General features: G+C 41.5%; 1 protein-coding gene across 1 annotated transcript in view; it reads right to left on the bottom strand.

Moving 5' to 3' along the window:
- Positions 1 to 24,825, bottom strand: part of prkd3 (protein kinase D3) — a 351,854-nt gene that overhangs the window by 62,080 nt on the left and 264,949 nt on the right. The window contains exons 9-11 of the mRNA XM_068045311.1: positions 22,398 to 22,581; positions 20,938 to 21,061; positions 15,305 to 15,382 (exon numbers count right to left, since the gene is read on the bottom strand). Of these exons, the coding sequence (XP_067901412.1) occupies positions 15,305 to 15,382; positions 20,938 to 21,061; positions 22,398 to 22,581 (386 nt within the window). The remainder of the gene's footprint in view (positions 1 to 15,304; positions 15,383 to 20,937; positions 21,062 to 22,397; positions 22,582 to 24,825) is intronic.

The following is a 24,825-nucleotide window of genomic DNA, read 5'->3' as shown; positions in this document are numbered from 1 at the left end:
CTGCCCACCACAAAGCTCAAAGATACAAAAGCCATCAAAAACAACTAGACAACTCTGTATCAAAATGAGTCAAAATTATGGGCTGAATTTTATTCTCCCACCGCCGGAAGTGGCGGCAGGCGAAAAAAATGGCAGCCCACATGCACGGGCCATGTACTGCCATATTCTAGCACACAACAGCTCATTTAAATATGTAGGGCAGGCTGTCCCCCCCAATCACATGGCGGGGGCAGCCTCACCGACGCAGTGAACAGTGTCAGCTGCCTCTGTGTAGAAATGGCGCCAGCACCTGAAGAGCTGCCAGACCTGCACAGATGAACCCCATAGCCACCACCCCCATCCCCCCCCACTTAACTGTAAATAAATTTCTGACCTGTACCACCACCCCCAACCACAATGGAAATAAGTGGCAGCCCCAGTCCCTGCCCCCTCCCAAAACACTTATATTGAAGATCTGACCTCTCTCCCTAACAACTACACAAAGTGCAGAGGACATCCCTTCCCCCCTCCCCACACTAGAAGTGCAGAGTTGACCCCATTCCCCCTCTCCTCCCCAACTTCACTAAAAATCCGAAGATCCCCCCCCTTCCCCACCTTGGTGGCGCCAGCTTTCCCTGGATGGGAATGTGAAGGCGCCTGACTGCCACCCGTCGCATGGAAGATCCCGGACAGGCAGTAAGATCGCGGTGAATGGTACTTAAATATATTAATTTCCTTGATTTAAATATTTAAAGTTGGGTCCTGTCGCCGAGTAGTGGGGGGAGGGCACCATGGACCCACTGAACTTAAATGGTGATCATGAAATTGCTGGATTTACAATGTTATTACAAATTATTCCCATTGAAGATATTTAGGACTAGTAATGAATGTCGTAGATGGCTCCTGTAACAATGTGATTGATCATCCTGAGGTGATGAGTGTCATTGAGGTGACACTCAATCATGGAGCCTCAGAAATAGATTTTTTTTAAAATGCGCATTTTTCTAGCAACTTTTCCCGACCTCAGAACATCTGAAAGTACCTTACAGCTAATGAAGTGCTTTTGAAATGTAGTCACTGTTATAATGTAGGAAACGCAGCAGCCAATTTGCACACTGCAAGCTCCCACAAACAGCAATATGTTATTGACCAGGTAGTCTGCTTTTTTGTGATATTCACTGAGGGATAAATACTGTTCAGGACACCGGGGATAACTCCCCTGCTCTTCTCTGAAATAATGCCATGGGATCTTTTACATTCACCCGAGAGGGTAAACGGGGCCCTTGGTTTAATGTCTTATCTGAAAGGCGGCCCCTCTGATGGTGCAACACTCCCTCAATACTGCACTGGACTGTCCACCAAGATTTTAGTCCTCAAGACATGGAGCTGGTTCTCGTTCTCCCCCAGGCGTCGGGTTCTGTGGCGGGGGAGGCCTGAAGATCGCTCCAGATGAGGCCTGCCATGAACCTCGACACAGTGAGCGCCCGGCCCAATCCTTCTGGTGGCGGCAAGGCTCTGTAACAGCCCCACCCTCCCGCTGCTGGCTGACAGGACTACAATTATAATATTCAAATCAATAAAATGAATGAATTAACATACACTTATCTGCGATCTTGAGGGCCTGCCGTGATCTTTGGTGCGGCTGTGGGCACTCCTGCACCTTCAAATCCCTGTCCAGGGAAAGGCAGCGCCAAATTGGTGGGGAGGAAGGAGGAGGTACAATTTTCAGTGGTGGGGGAGGAAAACAGGGTCAAATAAACATAATGGGCATAGGGGATGGTGGGAAGGGTTGAACTGTAAGCTTTGTGCAGTTTGAGGGGGTAAAGGTCAGATGTTAAAGGTAAGTGTTTTGGTGGGGAAGGGCAAATAGTTAATGTAATTATTATTGGGGGGAGGGGCGTTACAAATTTATTTAATTTCGTGGGTCTGTCTTTAAAAATTTAAATTAGGCAGCAGGGCTGGCTGCCCTTTGAAAATGGTGCCAGCGCCTGTGCAGAGGTAGCTAACGCCATTGCCGGGGATGGACAGCCTGCCCTTCCACGAGATTTGGGAGGGGGGGGGGTCGCCCCGGCTATTTAAATGAGCCACCACGCTTAAGATCGTGGCGGCTCTTTCGCGTGCGGCCCACACAGGATGGTCGCCACTTTTTGATCTCACCACCGAAATTGGCGGCAGGCTCTTAAAATCCAGCCCACAGAGTGGGATGTAAAGATACAACCTTCTGAATCAGAGGTGAGTGTGCTACCAACTGAGCCATGGCTGACAGTCAATCAATGAAGCTATGGAGCATCACTCCAGAAAGCAGTGAATTGTTTCTAGAGGTTTTTTAATACTGTCTTGGCGGTACTCCTGTGCGACACACATTCCTGCTGGTATTGTAAGGCAATAACTTTCAGAATACAAAGCTGGTTTGGCACTTAGAAGAGGGTCATTGACTCAAATGCTGCATTGGGGAGCCACAGTGGCTGAAGCGAAGGGGCTAAGGAAAAGGAAATAGGAGTGCGTATCAGGCTTGAAAGTTAACACTGTACTGATTTTATGTTGTGGCCCTGTGAGTTACACCTGCACCATCTGTAGCAAGGACGGTCACTCAAGAACTGGATTACTCAGCCAATCACGATGTAACTGAGTTGCTTACACCGTGTTGAGACAGCGTTAGTCATAATTACCTGCTGGCCTGCATAAATTACTTGACAATACTTTTTCAGCTGCAAAAAATAAGAATCTGTCATTGGTATATCACCTTTTATGCCACAGTTAAACTACTGCTACCAATGCCATATCTATATCCGTGGAACGCACTGTACAGTTGTCAAATCAGAGGCATAGTGCTAACTGCTTAATGCTGCAGATAGCACTGGGGTCAGCTACAAATAAGGTTTCTGTATGCAAGCTAGGAAGCAGGCCGAAGCCCCTGCCCCAGCAGCAAATGTTTAAACCAAGAACATGGACAGAAGGGTCAACTTTATCCCAACATTAATAAGACTCCATATAAAGTCAGAGATGCCACCAAGAAGTTCAATGGATTTCAGGGAACATGAATCTTTAAAAAGATACATTAAAAAATTAAAACAGTCCACAATTTGTTGCTACAACAGGAATATAAAGCTGTGCTAGATCGTAGAGGAACATTTGTGGTTATGACCCTATCATGACTGTCACTGTACCACATACTGTCAGGGAAGCAGGCTCAGACAGTGGGTGGGGGGGATGTGGTGGAGGAAGGAAAAAAGGATCACAATCAGCAAGGAGTCCATAAATTGGCCCAATTCTAAGTAGATAGCGCCAGCAGATCAGCAGGAACACTACCTTTCTTTATACAAGTTGAAGTTAGATGAATTGATGCTAAGTTTAAAGAAATCTATAGTTTTATTTGAGGTGATGAAGGAGATGTATTATAAAGGATGGTTATTCCCACTGCTTATAATTAGACTAAGGCAAAACAACCACGTTGAAAGCAGATATCAAAATATGAAGTAGACTATGAAAATCTGTCAGCATATTCATCTATATTTCTGGAACACAGTGATAGCTACTTGAATACTTCCCTTTTCATCAATCTGCACTAACTCCAGGCCTGGTGTGGCTCACTGCCATTCTAACCCAACATACCCTATTCAGACTTGGTTAGCTCCTTGCATCAGCAAAATTCAATTTTAATCTTTACTGTAAATTACAAACAGGACACGTGATCCGGAAAAAAAATTGATATATAAACTTTTTTCGAGCCAATGTCTTCTCTGATAGACCACAAAATTACAACCTTATTTCAACCCTGATAGAAATGACAATTAAATTGTGATAGTTGCATTAGAGTGAATCAGGTGGCTCCTAGTATTTCCCTTTCAATCTGTTCTGAAATCATTTCCCGTGAACCCTGACAGCAGTGATTCAAATTGGAACATCGCTTCAGAACTTCATTCAAGTGGTCACTCTTCACATTCAAACCTGAAAAGTGAGTATTCAAGCCCTTTAGTCACAACAGCAATTGCAGACAAGTCCAAGCCTATCCCCACACAGCGTCCATATTTGCACATTTTCAATCAGGGGCCTCTAGAGAATAAGCAGGAGTAGGAATCCCAGGGAATTTCTCTTAGCCTTGGCCCACGGACTCTGAGACCAGCTGTAATGCCTTTGCAGTGTCCCAAGGAAGTTTCACTGAGCCAGTGACCAGGGATTGAACTTGGAACATTATTACTCTGTGTGACTCAGTACCACATCATGTAAACACTGCAATTTTAATAATTAGAGTGTTTTAGGGTAGCATGACATCTGAAAGTTTGCAATATAGCCACATTGAAATTGAGTGAACAAGTCATTTTCACCATTTTAGCTTCAGTAAAGCAACTCTATTTATGGCAGTTCACATTTATCCATCTTGAAGTTCAATAATTTCATGTAATGAAGTACTGCCTCAGTCCAAATACCATAGAATGAACTTCCATCTTCATTATTAACTGTATAGTAATGATTTGTTACTAATATGTAAAAGATAGTTTGAAAAGTTAATCCTGTATATTAAAATATTTGTTCAAAAACATTAATCTTTTTCTTTTAAAAGTGACAAAAGGGAACATATTAAAGCACAGTGTGACTGACATTATCGTACACAAATAATATTCCGGCAATAGTACTGAAGACCGTTGCTCCAGAACTTGCCACACCCTAGCCAAACTGTTGCTGTACAGCTCCAACACTGGTATCTACCCGCCAATGTGGAAAATTGCCAAGGTATGTCCTGTCCACAAAAAGCAGGACAAGTCCAACCCGGCCAATTACCGCCCATCAATCTACTCTCGATCATCAGCAAAGTGATGGAAGGTGTCATCAACAGTGCTATCAAGCAGCAATTGCTTAGCAATTGCTCAGTGACGCTCAGTTTGGGTTCTGCCAGCGCCATTCAGCTCCTGACCTCATTACAGCCTTGGTTCAAACATGGACAAAAGAGCTGAACTCAAGAGGTGAGGTGACAGTGAGGGCCTTTGACATCAAGGCAGCATTTGACTGAGTATGGCATCAAGGAACCCTAGCAAAACTGAAGTCAATGGGAATCAGTGGGAAAACTCTCCGCTGGTTGGAGTCATACCTAGTGCAAAGGAAGATGGTTGTGGTTGTTGGAGGTCAATCATCTGAGCTCCAGTACATCATTGCAGAAGTTCCTCAGGGTAGTGTTCTAGGCCCAACCATCTTCAGCTGCTTCATTAGTGACCTTTCTTCAATCATAAGGTCAGAAGTGGGGATGTTCACTGATGATTTCACAATGTTCAGCTCCATTCGTGACTCCCCAGATACTGAAGCAGTCCGTGTAGAAATGCAGAAGACCTGGACAATATCCAGGCTTGGGCTGATAAGTGACAAGTAACATTCACGCCACACAAGTGCCAGGCAATGACCATCTCCAACAAGAGAGAATCTAACCATCTCCACTTTACATTCAATGGCATTACCATTGCTGAATCCCCCACTATCAACATCCTGGGGGCTACCATTGACAAGAAACTGAACTGAAGTAGCCATATAAATACCGTGGCTACAACAGCAGGTCAGAGGCTAGGAATCCTGCAGCGTGTAACTCACCTCCTGACTCCCCAAAGCCTGTCCACCATCTACAAGGCACAAGTCAGGAGTGTGATGGAATACTCTCCACTTGCCTGGATGGATGCAGCTCCAACACTCAAGAAGCTCGACACCATCCAGGACAAAGCAGCCCGCTTGATTGGCACCCCATCTACAAACATGCACTCCCTCCACCACCGACGCACAGTGGCAGCTGTGTGTACCATCTACAAGATGCACTGCAGAGCCACGCACCAAGGCTCCTTAGACAGCACCTTCCAAACCCACGACCTCTACCAACTAGAAAGACAAGGGCAGCAAATGCATGGGAACACCACCACCTGCAAATTCCCCTCCAAGTCACACACCATCCTGATTTGGAACTATATCGACGTTCTTTCACCGTTGCTGGGTCAAAATCCTGGAACTCCCCTCCTAACAGCACTGTGGGTGTGCTTACCCCACATGGACTGCAGCGTTTCAAGGCAGCAGCTCACCACCACCTTCTCAAGGGCAAATAGGGATGGGCAATAAATGCTGGCCTACCCAGCGACACCCACATCCCACGAATGAATAAAAAAAAAATCTTAGTCATGAGTAGGGCCCCACCAATTCATGGCCATGAAAAATGTGTCACGGACCTTGAAATCTTGGTTCTCTGTGAAATCGGCCATTTTGCAAACTTTGTGCATTTTATTCATTAACACAAGGCTCATCTCGCTGATTGCTGAGCATGTTGCGAACATCATGCATTTTAGTGATTGACACAAGGCTTAACTCACTGATTGGTAGCTGAGGGAGAGCTTCCAATGCAGTTTTAAGAGAAGCAGTCTCAAGTATTAGCAGACAAGTGAGAATGCGAGAATGAGCAAATCAATATCAGCTACAACAATTACAGCAGCACATTGAGTGAAAGAATTTGGAAGCTAAATTCTGCATGCTGATGGTGGAATACTGTTTTGTACAAGCTGCAATGTTTCATTGGATCACACACAGTGGGCAATGGTTCAGCGTCACTTCGACTCCGATGGCCATCGCAGCGGAGAGAGCGCATCCAACACTGCACTGCTGGAAAACGTACATGCAAAAAAACAAACAACTATTTTATCTCTTTTTAAGAAGTCGACAGAGAGCTTAGAAAATCGTTGGTTGGTTACAATGGAACTTGTGGATGCTTTTACATGCGCCAACATACCATTGGAAAAATTTGATCACCCGTAGCTGCGGGTATTCATTCAACAATAATGTGCAAAATGGTGGTTGGCCAACTTCAATTGGGTGAGAACAAATCTGGCCCAGATAAACTGGAATCAAAAATTGGCCAGCAAAACTGTAACAGAATAATGGTGTGCCTTTAAAGAGGAGATAGTTTGGGTCAAGTCAAGGCATATTCCCATAAGGCGGTAATATAAGACAGAGCTCCCTGGATGACGATAGTGATAGAGACTAAGATAAAGCAGAAAAAGGGTTCATATGATAGATGTCAGGTGGATAATACATGTGAGAACCAGGCTTAATATAGAAGGTTCAGAGGGGAAGTGAAAAAAGAAATAAGAGAAGCAAAGAGAGAGTATGAGGAGACTGGCAGCTAACATAAAAGGGAATCCAAAAGTCTTCTATAAACATATAAAGGATAAAAGAGTGGTAAAAGGAGGAGTTGAGCCAATTAGGGACTAAAACAGGGATGCATGGGGGCATGGCTGAGATACTAAATGAGTACTTTGCAACTGTCTTTACCAATGAAGAAGATACTGCTCCAAGTCATGGTGAAAGAGGAGGTAGTTGAGACACTGGATGGGCTAAAACTTTATAAAGAGGAGGTATTGGATAGGCTGCCTATGCTTAAAGTTGCTCTAAGTCACCCGGGCCAGATAAGACAGATCCAAGGATACTGCGGGGCGTAAGCGTAGAAATTGCGGAGGCACTGGCCATAATCTTCCAATCCTTCTTAGGAACAGGGCTGGTACCAGAGAACTGGAGAATTGCAAATGTTGCACCCTTGGGCGTAAGGATAAGCCCAACAACTACAAGCCATTCAGTTGAACTTTGGTGGTCGGAAAGCTTTTAGAAATGATAACTCAGCACAAAATTAACAAGTCACATGGATAAATGTGCATTAATTAAGGAAAGCCAGCATGGGTTTGTTAATGGCAAATTGTGTTTAATTAACATAATTGAATTTTTTGATGAGATGACAGAGTGTTGATAAGGGTTATGCGGTTGATCTAGTGTACATGGACTTCCAAAAGGCATTAGATAAAGTGCCACAGAACAGGCTTGTCATCAAAGTTGAAGTGCATGGAATAAAAGGGACAGTGGCAGCATGGATACAAAGTTGATTCAGTGACAGGAAACAGAGAATAGAGGTGAACAGTTGTTTTTCGGACTGGAAGATATATAGTGGGGTTCTCCAGGGGTTGGTGTAGGGACCACTGCTTTTATTGATCTATATTAATGACCTAGACTTTTGTGTACATGGCACAAATTCAAAATGTGCAGATGACACAAAACTTGGAAGTATTGTGAACTGAGTGGACAGTAGTGATAAACTTCAAGAGGACGCAGATAGGCTGGTGGAATGGGCAGACAAGTGGCTGATGAAATTTAATGCAGAGAAGTGTGAAGTGATACATTTTGGGAGGAAGAACAAGGAGAGGCAATATAAAATAAAGGGTACAATTTTAAAGGGGGTGCAGGAGCAGAAGGACCTGGGGGTATTTGGGCACAAATCATTGAAGGCGTCAGGGAAAGTTGAGAAAGCGGTTTCTAAAGTATACGGGATCCTGGGCTTTATAAACAGGGCATAGTGTACAAAAACAAGGAAGTTATGATGAAGCTGTATAATACCCTGGTTTGACCTCAACTGGACTATTGTGTCCCATTCTGGGCACCACAATTTAGGAAGGATGTGAAGACATTGGAGAGGCTGCATGAAAGTTTCAAGAGAATGGTTCCAGAGATGAGGTACTTCAGTTACATGGATAGGTTGGAGAAGATGGGGCTATTCTCCTTGGAGAAGGGAAGATTAAGAGGAGATTTAATAGAGGTTTTCAAAATCATGAGGGTCCTGGACACAGTAGATAGGGAGAAACTGTTCCAGTTGGCCAAAAGGTCAAGAATCAGAGGACATCCATTTAAGGTGAATGGCAAAAGAAACAAAGAGGAAAAACTCCTTTTATGCAGCACGTGGTTAGAATCTGGAATGCTCTGCTTGAGTGTATGGTGGAGGCAGATTCAATCCAGGCTTTTAAAAGAGAATTGGATAATTACCTGAAGCAAAAAAAATTTGCAGGGCAATGGGGGAAAGGCGGAAGAGTGGGACAGGTGAATTCTTCTTGCAGAGAACCAGCATGAACACAGCACGCCTAATAGCCTCCTTCTGTGCTGTAACTATTCTCTGATTCTGTATCGTGTGTATTTGATGTGTTTTGTATCGAGTATTTTGTATATAGGTCTAACAAAAATATATATATGTACGATTGTCAGCATTGAGGGGAAGATTGTATTTATGTTGGGTACATGGAAGATTTGTTTTCAAAGGAAATGGGGTTATGTTGAACTTTATTACACAAGTATGAAGTTGGATGTGCATCGAGTAGAAAGGGGAGATCGAAGAGATTGGGTAGAGGAGGTAAAAATGTTGGTGGAGAAGAGGATAAAAGAGCAGGGCATAGAGAACTAATTTGATGTAAATATGGCAGGGAGGGAGCAGCCAGTAGGCTGGATGCACTAAGCGAGCAGGCAAAAATTTGGCAGATGGAATACAATGTGGGTAAGTTTGAGGTTATCCACTTTGGTAGGAAAAACAGAAATGCAGAGCATTTCTTAAATGGAAAGAGATTGGGAAGTGTTGATGTGCAAAGGGAACTGGGTGTCCTTGTTCATAAGTCACTGAAAACAAACATGCAGGTGCAGCAAGCAATTAAGAAGGCAAATGGTAAGTTGGCCTTAATTACAAGAGTATTTGAGTGTAGGAGTAAAGATGTCTTACTGCAATTATATACAGCCTTGATGAGACCGCACCTGGAGTGCTGTGTGCAGTTTTGATCTCCTTACGTAAGGAAAGATATACTTGCCATAGAGGGAGTGCAACAAAGGTTCACCAAACTAATTCCTGGGATGGAGGGATTGTCCTATGAGCAGAGATTAAATAGACTGGGCCTTTATTCTCTGGAGTTTAGACAAATGAGAGATGATCTCATTCAAACATATGAAATTCTTACAGGGCTCGACAGGATAGATGCAGGAAGGATGTTTCCCCTGGCTGGGGAGTTTAGAACCAGGGAACACTATCTCAGAATAACGGGCAGGCCATTTAGGACAGAGATGAGGAGGGATTTCTTCACTCAGAGGGTGGTGAATCTTTGGAACTCTCTGCCGCAGAGGGCTGTGGAGGCTCAGTCGTTGGGCATGTTCAAAACTGAGATCGATAGATTTCTACACATTAAAAACATCAAGGGATACAGCAATAGTGCAGGAAAATGGTGAAGTAGAACATTGGCCATGATCTCACTGAATGGCGGAGCGGGCTCTAAGGGCTGAATGGCCTACTCCTGCTCCTATTTCTCTTATGTTATTCTGAACAACAATTTGCATTGATATAGCACCTTTAATGTTGCAAAACAGTTTGACACACTTCACAGGTGCATTATCAATCAAAATTGGACACCAAGCCACATAAGGAGACATTAAGACAGGTAATCAAAGAAGTGGGTTTGAAGGAGCATCCAAAAAAAGATGCAAGAGAGATAGATAAAAAGGCTTAGGGAGGAAATTGCAGAGCTTCAGGCCCAGGACGTTGAAGGCAGAGCCAGCAATGTTGGGTGAGTAATACTGCTACCAACCTTGGAGACCAAGGTTGGAGGACTCAGCTCAGTAAAATAAGTATTTATTTATAATTGTGACACAAAAATATTATTGGCAGGCATGACAGCAATGGGCATAATAAGGAGGTGTTACAGAAAATAATTTTAACAGAGGAAAGGGAGGGAGGGGGAAGAAAAAAAGCTATTTGAAGTATTGCATTGCATAAAATAATCTCAGATTTTCTCAGAATTCTTTGAGCAATATATGCATGATAGATCAGGGAAATGCAGTAGAAGTACTGGACGTGGGCATTAGGAAAGCTTTTGGCAAGGAACCCCATAGGAGATTACTGGATTTCTTATATCTGCCTGAGAATCATAGAATGGTTACAGCACAGAAGGAGGCTATTCAGCCCTTTGTGTCCATGCCGGCTCTCTAGTCCCACTCCTCTGTCTTTTCCCTGTAGCCCTGTATAATTTTTCTCTTCACATAATTATCCAGTTCCCTTTTGAAGGCCTCCGTGGAATCTGCCTCCACCACACTCTCAGGCAGTGCATTCCAGATCCTAACCACTCGCTGCGTAAAAAAGTTTACCCTCATTTTGCTGTTGCTTCTTTTGCCAATCACCTTGAATCGGTGACCTCTGGTTCTGGATCCTTCAGCCAATGGGAACAGTTTCTCCCTATGCACTCCATCCAGACTCATGATTTTAAACACCCTGTCAAATCTTCTCTCCAAGGAGAACAGTTACGTATCCACGTAACTGAAGTTCCTCATCCCTTGAGCCATTCACGTGAATCTTTTCTGCACCCTCTCTAATGCCTTTCAAAAGTGTGGTGCCCAGAACTGGACACAATATTCCAATTGAGGCTGAACCAGTGTTTTATAAAGGTTTATCATAACTTCCTTTTTTGTACTCCATGCCTCTAGACAAAAGGCCAGGATCCCATATACTTTATTAACCACTTTCTCAACCTGCCCTACAATCTTCAATGATTTGTGCACATATATTCCTAGGTCCCTTTGCTCCTGCACCCTCTTTAGATTTTTTTTATTCTTTCATGGGATGTGGGCGTCGTTGGCAAGGCCAGCATTTGTTGCCCACCCCTAACTGCCCTCGAGAAAGGGTGGTGAGCTGCCTTCTTGAACCGCTGCAGTCCATCTGGTGCGGGGACGCCCAGTCCTGTTAGGGAGTGAATTCCAGGATGTTGATCTGCCCTGTAACTTATATCACCACTCCTCGTTCTTCCTACCAAAATCAATCACTTCAAACTTTTCTTCAGTAATTTCATCTCCCACGTGTCCTCCCATTCCATCAGCCTGTCTATGTCCTCTTGAAGATAACCACTATCCTCCTCGCAGTTCACAATACTTCCAAGTTTTGTGTCATCTGCAAATTTTGAAATTGTGCCCTGTAAATTAGAACTAGCTCATTAATATATATCAAGGAAAGTAGGGATCCCAACACCGACCCCTGGGGAACACCACTATATACCTTCCTCCAGTCCGAAAAACAATTGTTCAAAACTACTCTCTGTTTCCTGTCACTCAGCCAATTTCCTATCCATGTTGCTACTGTCCCATTTATTCCATGGGCTCCAACTTTGCTGATGAGCTTGTTAGATTACCTTTTATGTTTTCCACAAGTCTCTTCTCACGTTTTCTCTTTGCTTCTCTTATTTGTTTTTTCAATTTCCCTCAGAACCTTTTATATTCAGCCTGAGTTCTCAATTGCATTGTCCACCTGACATCTGTCATATGCACCCTTTTTTTGCTTATGTAGAAGAACAACATATGTAGTAAACTCATTATTTTCAAGTCTAATTCGCTTTTCCCTCAAAACACCCAAAGGACAGCACTGCATTGTTTGTGGAGGAATACCACCAAGATGTACAAAGGAATTTGTACAAAGGAATTTGCAGCTCTCTATCCCCACCCCCACTCTTTCTGGTCCCATTTAATGAGATTTGAACAGTTTAATATTCACAGCTATTCCTGTTCTTTACTGGTAACTACTTCACTCACGTTGTCAGGCTTGAGGAGCACTGATGCCTTACAGTAGTACGTCAAAAACCTTCCCACTTCCACTCGGAGGAATTCAAGGCAGATGTGGCCTTGGTTTAAAGTCTCAACTGTAAGATGACATTTCTGACACTGCAGCACACCCTCAATGACAGCCTAAATTATGTGTTTAAGACTCCAGAGTGGGGCTAAAAGTACAAGCTGTTGACTCAGAGGAAAGAGTGCTATCATGGAGTTACAGTTGACATCTCTGAACATTCCTGATGAACAAAACCATACCTTACTCAATTTCCCCATACCCCATCCACATACGAGGTACAATAATGAACTTCCATAGATGTTTAGAATAAATAGTATTCTGTCATAAACTGATGGATTTAGTTTTCATGGCAGTCTTTTTCACTTAGATAGCTCCAAAGAGGCTTGCTTCTTACATGGTGTTGGTACTGCGTCACTTATTACAGTTCATTTCTTCAAGTAAACATAAAATCACAGAATCATGAAGTTTCAATACAGAAGATAGCTTCTCAGACCACTGGTAAATCCTCACTGAAGCTATCTTCTTTAATTCATTTTCCAGCTCATTCCCTTTAGCCCACCCCGAAAAGCTACTTGTGGTAAAGTATTCCACAACTTAAGAACCCTTTGCAAGAGAAAATTCTCTCTAAAACCCCTTTCTCTGCTTCTAGCACTGGCCTTTGAGTGGGTATTCCAGTATAGTGGTTATGGTACTGGACTAGCACTTGAGAGGTGATGAGTACAAATCCTAACTGTGGGAAGCGGTGAAAATGAATGCAAGGTAGCTTATCAGAAAATTCTCATGAAAACTACTGTTTTGTCATAAAAACCCATTTATGCCCCTCAGGATAGACAGCCCACCTCCTCTTCCCCCCTGGTCTGCCTTATACAAGACTCCGGTCTCATATCCTGGTTGACTCTTCGTCTTATAGAGTCATAAGAGTCATACAGCATAGAAACAGGCCCTTCAGTCTCTTTCCACAGATGCTGCCAGACCTGCTGAGTGAATCCAGCATTTCTTGTTTTTGTTCCGGTCTCATATCCTGGTTGACTCTTCGTCTTATAGAGTCATAAGAGTCATACAGCATAGAAACAGGCCCTTCAGTCCACCGCGTCCATGCTGCCCATAATGCCTATCTATACTAATCCCACTTGCCTGCATTAATTCCATATCCCTCTATGCCTTGCTCATTCAAGTACCTGTCCAGATGCCTCTTAAATGTTGCTACTGTTCCTGCCTCCACCACCTCCTCTGGCAGCTCATTCCAGATACCCACTATTCTTTGTGTGAAAAATTTACCCCTTTGAAGTCTTCTGTAGTGGCTTAACAACTGTAAAACAAAACTTAAGTCTGGTCCACCACCAGCTTCTCAGGGCAGGTCGGAGTGGGAAATAAATATGCTGTTGCTACATCTCGACAACAAATATACAACAAATCTTATGCTGATTATTTACTAATTCACCAACAGGAAGGGCAGGGGGGAGGTAGGGTTGCAGTATTTTGACGTTAATGTTTATTATATAGGACAATGGTGGGCAGCAGCCACCACCTAGCACACAGGGAAAATGTTTATTACCTAGTGCTCAAATTGCATTTTCAAGAGTTTCAAGGTTGATCTGACTGTTATAAAACTGCTCTGCAATATTAATGGACTCAACAGCAGTGGGGGTCTGGAAGCTGGCACAGGAAAAGTGCTTCAGGAAGCGGTTCACTGCAAATGGCCCATAGGTTTTGTCCAATAGGTTGTTTATAGCCCAGCATGGCACACTATTTAATTCACAGGAATACTGCATGGATTCTATTAGCTTCAAAAGATGATATAAACGGTGAAGAAAAACAAACCAAAGCCAACAGAGAATCTATTGAAAAGAAACAGGACATTTAAATTCTGAAGGGGTAAATGGTGACTAACTACCTGACCACAGATAAACTTTACCACATAAACAAGTCATAGAAAAACTTCCAAACTTGACCATTCACTGAAACTGCAGCAGTTACAAAAGGTCATATCAACATGCAACTACTGTATAAAATTCAGCCCACTCAAGGACATCTCGAGATCAAAATCACCCTACAAAAGTCCAATTGAACTGTCTCAGCTAAGCCCACTGAGTTTCTTGATAAGATCACTGTCATTTTAATGTTTCCTGTTGACATATCACAATTGCACGCATATAAACAACTTTCCAATCACATGAGAGTTACTTCGATATTTCTTCTCCAGCCCTCGCAAATTTTTCTCCCCTCCTTTCCTGAGTATAGTGACTCAACCTGGGGTACAGTTAAACAGCCACCCCCAACACTTGCAAACCTCCTCCAAGGTGCCCTACTTCAGGTGCAAGCCTGGCTAGTAAACGTCAGTGGGTTATTTGACTGTGGGAGGTTTCACAGATGAACCAAATTTGTTTTCACATACATGTGTGCACACACACATTCATTTTAGCAAGGGTCAATGGATGTCATCTTGGCTGATTTCTGTCCTCTTTACCCACGGATACGGAGGTCAAATGTAGCATCCCAACTGCTGAAACAGCTAATCTGGCATGGACCAGGTATTAAACCTGGCTCTGCATGATTAATAGTTTCTGAAAAAGTTTTGCAGTCTAGTGAGTAAAGTTACTCCCTCATGGTTATTACTTTAGAATGTATCACAATGTACTGGGTCAATCGGGCTATTTAAACTAATTTCAGAACATCCAGCGATACAAAACCTTACTACCAGTTACAACATATATAGCAGGTTTGCTTTAGAGCCTCTACCAGAAAATTACTATGCCAACAAATCCTTTACAAATTAAACCAAAAATTTTATACAAATAAAACAAGTGACATAATATGCTGAAAATATTCTTCATCCTCGATGAAGTACAATTATCTTATTACATTTATGTTGCCACATGGGACTGCATTATGTGCCCTTACCTTGTAATACTTGGTTCCAGTATCATTCTGAAACAGTGTAAGGCACTTGCTGTCTAGCCTCCAGTAATGTCTTTTTCTCTACAAGAAATAAAATCATTATGAATGAATTTCCAATTGAACTTCAAGACTACATTACGATCATTTTATTAAATAGAAGCACGAGCCTAGTTTTAGTCGCCAAGCCTGTTCAGATCAAAGAATATTTTCCTTGATACAAAGGTTACACAATCTGATACCAAGATGTTCCCTGCAACAATACATGTCAATAGAATGAAGGGTTCCAAAGAATGAAGCTTTCAAATTTAATACTTTTGCCATCACCAGATTTTAAACATTATGAAATTAGATCAAAGATATTTGGATTAGAAAGAAAAAGGATAGACCGCATCAACATTTAGTTTTGAAAAGGTTTCTTCCATTCTCCCATAGATTTCTTGCAATTCTGCTATGTGTTAAGGGAAAATGCCTCCAACTTTTGTAGAGCAACGCTCTCAATAAATCATGTTACCTCTGCAAGCCTTTCATGCGCATCAACCAATATAGGTTCCTTATATACAGGAGTTCCATAAATATAACAGCTGTACCTGAGGACTAGAGGATAGCTCATGTTAAACAGCATTCATAAAAAGAGTGAAAAATGTGTCAGTAGCGGTGAAAATGTTCAACAGTATTTTAGCGAGTGTTATCAGAGTTCACCTGAAGAGCTCAGAGGCCTTAATGAATGCTTTTCATGGAGCTGCAAGTTGTTGTAGTGAAAAATGACACTGTTATCAATAAGATGAATTATGAACTGGGCTGTATCGCAAGAGCATTTCATAATAAGAGAAAATAAATGATTCTAAGCATATATTAATCATAGTTGGATTGATGCACATAGTTTTGGGCATCTTGCATTCAAAACTAAAAAACAGCAATGTATTGGAAATGGTTGAGAGAAGAATGAAAGGGAAGATTGTGGGACATAGGCCAAATTAAGAATGGAGGAAAGGGCAACAATAACTCACAATTATAAAAGCGCCTTTCAGGTAGAAAATGTCCCAAGAAGCTTCACAGAAGCTTAAGAAACAAATGGACTTTGAGCCGAAGAAGCAGTGGTAAGAATGGGTCACCAGAACTTTGATCAAAGATATGGGTTTTAAGGTGTTAGGGATGCAGAGGGGTGTAGAAAGTGAATATCAGACCATGGGGCCTAGATGAATAAAGACATGATTGTCATTAGTGAGGGAAAAGGAGGAAAGAACATACAGGAGCCTGGAGTTAAATTCAGAACTCTTATTCTGTGTTTAAGAACCAATGTAGATCAGCCAGAACACAGTTCATGGGTAAACAGGACAGGATGCTGGCAGAAGGGTTTTGGATGAGCATGAAGTTTACATTGGGTGGAGGACAAGTGGTTGACCAGGAAAGCACTGGAGTAAATGGAATCTGGAGAGGAAAAAGGCATAAATCAGGGTTTCTGTGGAAAATAGGCTGAGGTAAAGATGATTAGGGAGTTGAAATTAAGCAGCCTCAGTGGTGGAGACAGCATGGGTCAGAAACTCAGTTAAAGGCTGAACAGAATGCCAAGGTTGTGAAGACTCAGAAAAGGGGATTGAGAGGAGTCGTGATCCAGGGCTTTTAAAATGCTGGAAGCAATGTATAATGCAGATGTAAGCAGGCTACTTGACTGGAATTGTGAATATAGAACAAGAACACCAAGTACAAAAAACAAGTCTCAAGCCAAACGGCAGATTCAAATTGATCTTTTATCATTTCCCTCTCCCGGAGCTGTACAGATTTGTCACCCTAGTTGTGCTGTATCAATTAATGACTTGAGGAAAAAAAGATCAGGATAAATATTTGGTTAGGAGGTAGATTGAGATTTAAGATTAAGCATCAATAAAGATAACTGAATGCTATGTGGAACATGATGTGAGCTGTTGCAATGTGGAAGCAATGCATCAAGGAAGGCAGTTGGTCAAAAATGAATATAGGATGTAGTGCTACATGGAAGTTGTGAAAAATTGTTCATTTACTTTGGGGAACAGAAAAAAAAACTTCACAGCATCTCACGTTTAGATTAAATGGGTTAGGAAGAAGCAGACTTGATGCACCAAATGACTGTGTATCCTTTCATAGAGTCATAGAATTACACAGCACAGAAACAGGCCCTTCAGCCCATCGTGTCCATGCTGGCCATCAAGCACCTAGCTATTCTAATCCCATTTTTCAGCACTTGGCCCGTAGCCTTGGATGCTATGTCATTTCAAATGCTCATCTAAATACTTCTTAAATGTTGTGAGGGTTCCTGCCTCTACCAACCCTTCAGGCAGTGTGTTCCAGATTCCAACCATCATCTGGGTGAAAATATTTTTCCTCAAATCCCCTCTAAACCTTCTGCCCCTTACCTTAAATCTATGCCCGCTGGTTATTGACCCCTCCGCTAAGGGAAAAAGTTTCTTCCTATCTACCCTATCTATGCCCCTCATAATTTTGTATACCTCTATCAGGTCCCCCCTCAGTCTTCTCTGCTCTAAGGAAAACAACCCTAGCCTTTTCAGTCTCTCTTCTTGGCTGAAATGCTCCAGCCCAGGCAACATCCTGGTGAATCTCCTCTGCATCCTCTCCAGTGCAATCACATCCTTCCTATAATGTGGTGATCAGAACTGTACACAGTACTCCAGCTGTGGCCTAACTAGCGTTTTATACAGCTCCATCATAACCTCCCTGCTCTTATATTCTATGCCTCGGCTAATAAAGGCGAGTATCCCACATGTCTTCCTAACCATGTTATCTACCTGTGCTGCTGCCTTCAGTGATCTATGGACAACTACACCAAGGTCCCTCTGACCCTCTGTACTTCCTAGCGTCCTTTCAAGCTTTATGTTTTTATGTATTCATGTCTGTTTTGCATAAATTGAAGTTCCCATTTGAATGGCAACACATTTGAGCACTAAGTCATTGAATATGGCTTCCTTTACTAGTGCTACTGAGTAAGGAAATAAAAAAAGTCAGGACACTTTCCTATTGGTAGAGAGGGAAAGTCAAAGGGCAAATCAACACTTCTCAGTCAATGTCCGGGCACGTCTGCACATTGTGCATGGAGTGCAGGGGTGCAAGTACAATCCCCTTATTTTCCCTTGTGCCATTCTTACTTTCAGATCTCAAGACATTCCTTCAGAGGCACGTAGCAAGTGGAGATCAGGAAATTCAACACCTAGACAGAAGAACAAATCTGAAGGAAGCATTAAATCTGGCCTTCCCATCTCTTGTTGCTGGTTGAAGAGTTATATTGGCTGAAGCGTGTAAACAATGTTAAAAAGCCCTTGTAAAATAAGTGGTAAGTAGAGGAATAAAATCTGATGGCTATTGCACAAGGAAAGGTGTAGAAAAAAGCCTTTCTGTTCATCAATTTAAGAACTTTGCAATTTAAAAAAAAGAATTCTTCAATCACAAAAAACCCATACTGCAAGTCAGAGGATAGTCTACAGCATCTATACATATTCTTTAGTGAGCATGAGAATTCTGGTGTCTTTCCCAACTTCACAATGATGGGAGTGGAAAAAAAATATCCTATGATGTACTATTTCACCCCCTTGCCGATTTGTCTCTTCACAGCCGCCTAATTGAGAGACTTGTCAATGCTGCTACTTGTGGCTTTTTCTTTCTTACTCAGTAACAGATTAGAGAAGCTGATGGAATTGAAATTATCCCATAATTCATAGCACAAGTGAAAGGGAGTTTTAGAAAGCACATGGTTGTACAGTTTCTGCTGTTAGGAAACAGAATAGAAGTGCTTCCGGATGCAAAATTCTAAATCAAGCCCTTGCAAACAAGAGTAATAGGGTAGGGGTTTCCCTATAGAATGAGTTCATCCAGGACAATCAACAGTATGCTGAGACTTTCCAAATCAAGAAATGCAAAACCAAGCAGATGACAACAGCCAAAAGAACCCCCCCCCCCCCCACCCCCCCGCAGTGAGGTCAAAGTAAGGTGATGGTTCATAGGCTGAAGAAGATCAACAGCATGTTCATTTGACCAAAGTATCAACTGGGCAGTTTTGCTCCATCAGTTAAAGCTCAACTTTGTTTCAAATATGTGATTCCTTTTTTTTGGGGGGCGGGGGGGGGCGGATTTCATGTTGATCAAGCTGAGGGATGCCAGAGCTTGTAACGGCAACCCAATGTTTACATCAAGCGTCCACACGTCCGATATATAACTTCAGCAGATGCAGAATAAAGCTCTCTCTCGACCACAACAAAATACCTTAAAGCCAATCTTAAAGACACCTTTCTTGCACCAGTGTGACATATCCATTTTTCAGCCACCTATCCTGACAGCTTCTGAGCAAGAATACTAATTCAGGGCCAAAATTTCTAACTGCACAAATTTAGGCAGAAAAGTAAGAAGTAATGGAATAAAATGTTTCTACTTCTTTCAATAAAATTAGCAAGGATAGGAATTTCAGCCCCCTAGTGTCCAGTTGTGCTCTAGGAAAATCATCCCAATTAAGAACTGGATTGAAAGTTTGCAAAATTAATCTAATTTGACACAGATCACTATAGCCAATAGGAAGTTCACCTTAAGTCAGACTTAGATTAGAACTTGGGCCCCAGATGTGGGAACCATTGTAGTTCTCCACTTTTCATTCACCCAGTTCTGAAGTTATCTGAAAATAAGTCATGTAGGACAGAAAACCATATTAGCCAGAAATTATTGGTAATATTATACAACACATGTTTAGTGCATTTATATGGCACCCCTCTGTCCTCTTTTACAATAAGCTAAAATAACAAACGCATTGCCATACGAGTTTGTTACATGTACACTAATATAGACAATGGTAATTTTAGTCCATTATCTGCCCTTCAGAATACTAACTGTTCAAAGCAAAGATCCAGAATTTTTATTTTGTTGCTAAATGTTTTTTTGTGATTTTTCCTTATAATCTGTCTGTCTCCTGGTTCTAAGAAAGATCAATTTTTTAAATGTTTATCCTGGATATTAGTGCTGGAGAAATGGAACTCTTGCATTTCAGGCACACAGTTTCAGCATAAAGCAATTTCTGGTCAGACATAATACCGACAGATACAGAGCAAAGCTCCATCTACTCAGCCCCAATTCCAATCAGCCCCTACTGTGACATGTTTTCCATTTTCTACACCTGTCAGCCATCTTATGGCTTTTCTCAATGACATTCCCAATTCATACTGAATTACAGACAATTTTTGTCCCATAGGTGACTGGATTCAAACTGCATTTCATACTGAAACCTATAGGGAAACTTTCATCCCATTCATCTCAGTTCAGATCCCCAAAGCTAAGGGATTAGGCAACAGTCATCTTGTTAAATGCTTTGGAGCACATTTTCATAATTTATGTAAGGATTCATTTGCCAGTTGCATGTTCAATTAGTTTGCAATAAACAAACAGCATTCCTACTTACAATGTACAGTGTTTAAATCCAATATTTTCTCAGTTCACAACCCATAATACATCATAATCTTTGGACCTAACTCAACATCGCTCTTCGGTATAGTAAAAGTCTAATCAAATATTTTAGTTTGGTTTTATAACTGAGTAGCTGATCTCTACCGATATCCCAATTTCAGTAGCTCTGCAAATATAAATAGTTTCAAAAGAAATGTACTTACTAGATTGTCTTTGTTGGTGTAGTGGACCATCCAACCTTCTCTCACCATTGTGCTGCTCTTCCTTTTTGTGTGCTTGACAGACTGTACTACTCTCATGAGAGGAATATTGTTGCTTGTTGAAGGACTAGAACAAAATGTTCCAAATTACTGAACAAGGAATAACTAACTATACAGAATTGAGATCATGGATTGTGAACACAATAGTCCATCAAAATGTATTTTTCTTGTTTTGCACAAAAGAAAGTTTAACGCAAGACTTATTTTGACCAAATCCAGGACTAAACAGAATTGTACCTAAAGAAAGTATTTATAAACAAGAACAGCATTAGTCTGATATCAATCATACATATCAGAAAAGGAACTTGTATAAAATGTTTTATTACATCTTCATAAATTTATGTGATCAAGAAGCCACTCATTAACCAGCCAGATGGAAGGTTTTTAAAATGCTGAAAAGCACTGTAATGTAGATATATAGAGATTAAATTCAACTGTGTCTGCAGAACTAGAAGATGTAAGCATAAAATTTAGAAGGCCCAAGTGAGATTAAAGATTAAACTTTTTCCCCCATATTATAAAGTTGTCAAAGACATTGGTCAAAAGCATTTTGATTAACTCCTTAAAAATAGCTGGATAAATATCTGATCAGAAGTGGAATTGAAGATTAGATGGGTAATGTATAGATAGAAATTATCAAATACTCTGCAGAGCATGATGAACCCTGTGCTAGTGGAACCATCACTCCTGAAGAAGTACGACATGTCAGTGTTGCACAAGATGTGTTGGAAACTTTGAACTTAAGTCATTGAGTTTTGCGAGAATATCTTAGGGAGGGTCAGAAAGACATTTCTTGAGAGCTTAATCTGCCTGCAGTTATGCAGCTCCCTTAGAAGTTTAAATAAGCTAAGTAGAGTCCATGACAGGGTGAATTGTATTATTTGTTTGTGAAAGATACAGGCCTGATGGATTGAACAGCCCCATCTTGTTCCACACTTTTATTATAATTTTCCATTTTCAAGAAATTTCTCCTAGCCCCCAACCCCACCCAGCAGATCTGGGTTATTGCCTCACTGATCCGTTCTACGTCAAGTAGTGATCCTCAAATGTGGTTTCTTACTGCTGAAAGAGAAGCTTCTCAATAACCACAAAAAATCTTTGTATGATCACAACTACATAAAGAATGCATACAACCTACCTGAAACTGGTTTCATATGCAGGGAAGTACTACAACTGTTACAGAAGTATCACAGCTGACTCATGCTTCACAGGCATATCCAAAAATGGATGCACTTTGTGAGCCAATTGTAACAATCTCTTAATATACAGTATCAGATCTGCTTCAAAATGCGAGATTCTAACCATGAGTCTTAAATACAATAGAAAGTCCACTGATCACTGCCAAACAAAACAGATTTCTTTCTCACTTTGATGATTGCTAAGGCATATAATGAAAAGACTACCTGATTGTTCGGACAGGTTCTTCATCTTTGTCACCATCCAGATCAGATGAGTCCATAAAATATAACTTTTCTTCTGACGTTGATGGCTCTTCGGTGTCATCCAACATCCTGCTGCCATCGCTGTTCATGTCACTGCTATCTACCTCCATGGGCATGTCTGAATCAGGTCCTGGGCTGGCTGGTTCTGCAAATAGTAATTATATTAAAATTACTATATAAGTTTCTAGTGTTGAAGTAAGATATCTGTGATAATAGTTAGCCATCTAATGTACTGGAACTTTCCCAAAGTGTATCCAGTAGGTTCATGAGCCATGCAGGCCAAGAAAGTCCTCAATTCAATTCTTAGTCAGTGTTGAATTATCTGACCTCACTGAGGAAGGTGGTGCGATTGGTACAATTGGCCTTAGCACCCATGTTAAGGAGGACAAAATCAGCGAAGACTTGCACTCCCGATTGCTATCCAGAAACCCTTGCTTAAGGTCAATAGCTGAAAGGCTTGCCGACACTCACCTTCCAGGCTTGCATGTAAATCGTGACATCTGGTTCATTCTCTATAAGTACATCCAAAAATGAATGCACTCTGTTTGCCAATTGTAACAATTTAATATACAGCTTCAGATCTGCTTCCAAAATACTGGATTCTAACCATGATCCAACTATACAGTAAACATAGCATCTGAATCGTAAGCACAAAAGAAAGTCCACAGATTTCTGCGGAACCATACCCCAGCTAGTGTTATGAAAGTGCTTCCATTTTTTAAATATTTGTTTGAGGACTCATGTTTGAAGATTGTTGAGATGGATTCATTTGGGACTGAAGAGATTCCATAGATGCTGGACTTTAAAAAAAAAAGTCACTGGAAGGAATTGGGGAACTGTGTTTAAAAATAAATCCTTACTGGATGTCACATGCCTTAAGCTAAATAAACAGCAAGAGCCTTGGTGATTAGGGAAGTTGTTTACAGAGAAGTAACATGTCAAGATTCATGGTAGTCAAGAGTTGGTTTTGATTTGGATTGTTTTGAGTCAGTTGGGGGGTCAGCCTGCTAAGAGAGAAGACACCAGCTCATCCTTTCTCCAGAATCCAGTGTGAGCTGAAACCCCTGATGCCGCATTTCTCCCAGAAAGCCTGCCAGACTAATCCTGGACGTCGCCTGAAGAGAACTGCTCCAAAAAGATCCCAGTGACAGCCGTCTACATGTATTTGGAATGCCAGAATAAAAGGCAACTGATATCATTCCATACCTTCCCTTTTTCCTTAAGAATTAACAAGTATTTGGTCAAAGATTTTTTAGTCTTTTTTGTAAAGAGACCTCTACAGAGAAAATTTCTTTATTTTTTCTTTAACCTCTGTGTGTGTGTGCACGTGTGTGTTGGGCTAATTTAAAAGGGAACTTTCATATTTCAATCTGTGTGTTAATGCTTAGCATCTTTACTGAATAACTGTTGTTTTATAATTAATTAATAATTTTGTTGTTTATTTAAAAAACCTGGTTGGTGAATTTTATTCTGAAATGAAAATAGAGTAAAGAATTGCCGTATCAGTAACTGGTTAAAATTTAAATATATGTTGTGACCCGTAGAGAAATGGAACTACAGAAAGACAATGCACTCCTGTAGCCTCGGTCGTAACACTAGAACTAAACAGCTTCAGGACAGGAGGGATGGGAGAGAAATAGGTTTGGTCTACAACAACTTATTATATAGCACCTTTTACATTATAAAGCATCTCAAGGCGCTTCACAGGAACATTATAAAACAAAATATGACACCAAGCCAATATTAGGTCAGGTGACCAAAAGATTGGTCAAAGAGTTAGGTTTTAAGGAGTGAGAAAGCAAGGTGGAAAGACGAGAGGTGTAGGGAGGGAATTCCAGAGCTTAGGGCCTAGGCAGCTTAAGGCACCAATGGTGGAGCAATTAAAATCGAGAATGCTCAAGAAGTCAGAATTAGAGAAGTGCAGATGGAGGAGATTACAGATAGGGAGGGGCAAATGGAATTCAATTCGGAAAAGGGCGAGGTAATGCATCTGGGGAGGGCAAACAAAGCGAAGGAATACACAATAAACAGGACGATATTATGAGGGGTAGAGGAAATGAGAGACCTTGGAGTGCATGTCCGCAGGTCCCTGAAGGTGGGAGGACTGGTAGATAAAGTTGTGAAGAAGGCATATTGAATGCTTTCCATTATTGGTCGAGGTATAGAATACAAAAGCAGGGATGTAATGCTGGAACTGTATAAAAACGCTGGTTAGGCCACAGCTGGAGTATTGTATAAAGTTCTGGTCACCACATTACAGGAAGGACATAACTGCTCTGGAGACAGTACAGAGGAGATTTACAAGCACGTTGCCAGGGCTTGAAAATTGCAGCTATGAGGAAAGATTGGATAGGCTAGGGTTGCTTTCCTTAGAACAGGAGGCGGCTGA

Source organism: Heterodontus francisci, chromosome 13 (genome assembly GCF_036365525.1).
Source record: "Heterodontus francisci isolate sHetFra1 chromosome 13, sHetFra1.hap1, whole genome shotgun sequence".
Lineage (NCBI taxonomy): Eukaryota > Metazoa > Chordata > Chondrichthyes > Heterodontiformes > Heterodontidae > Heterodontus > Heterodontus francisci.
Note: the sequence above shows the minus strand (reverse complement) of the source record. Positions and strands in the feature narration are given on the sequence as shown.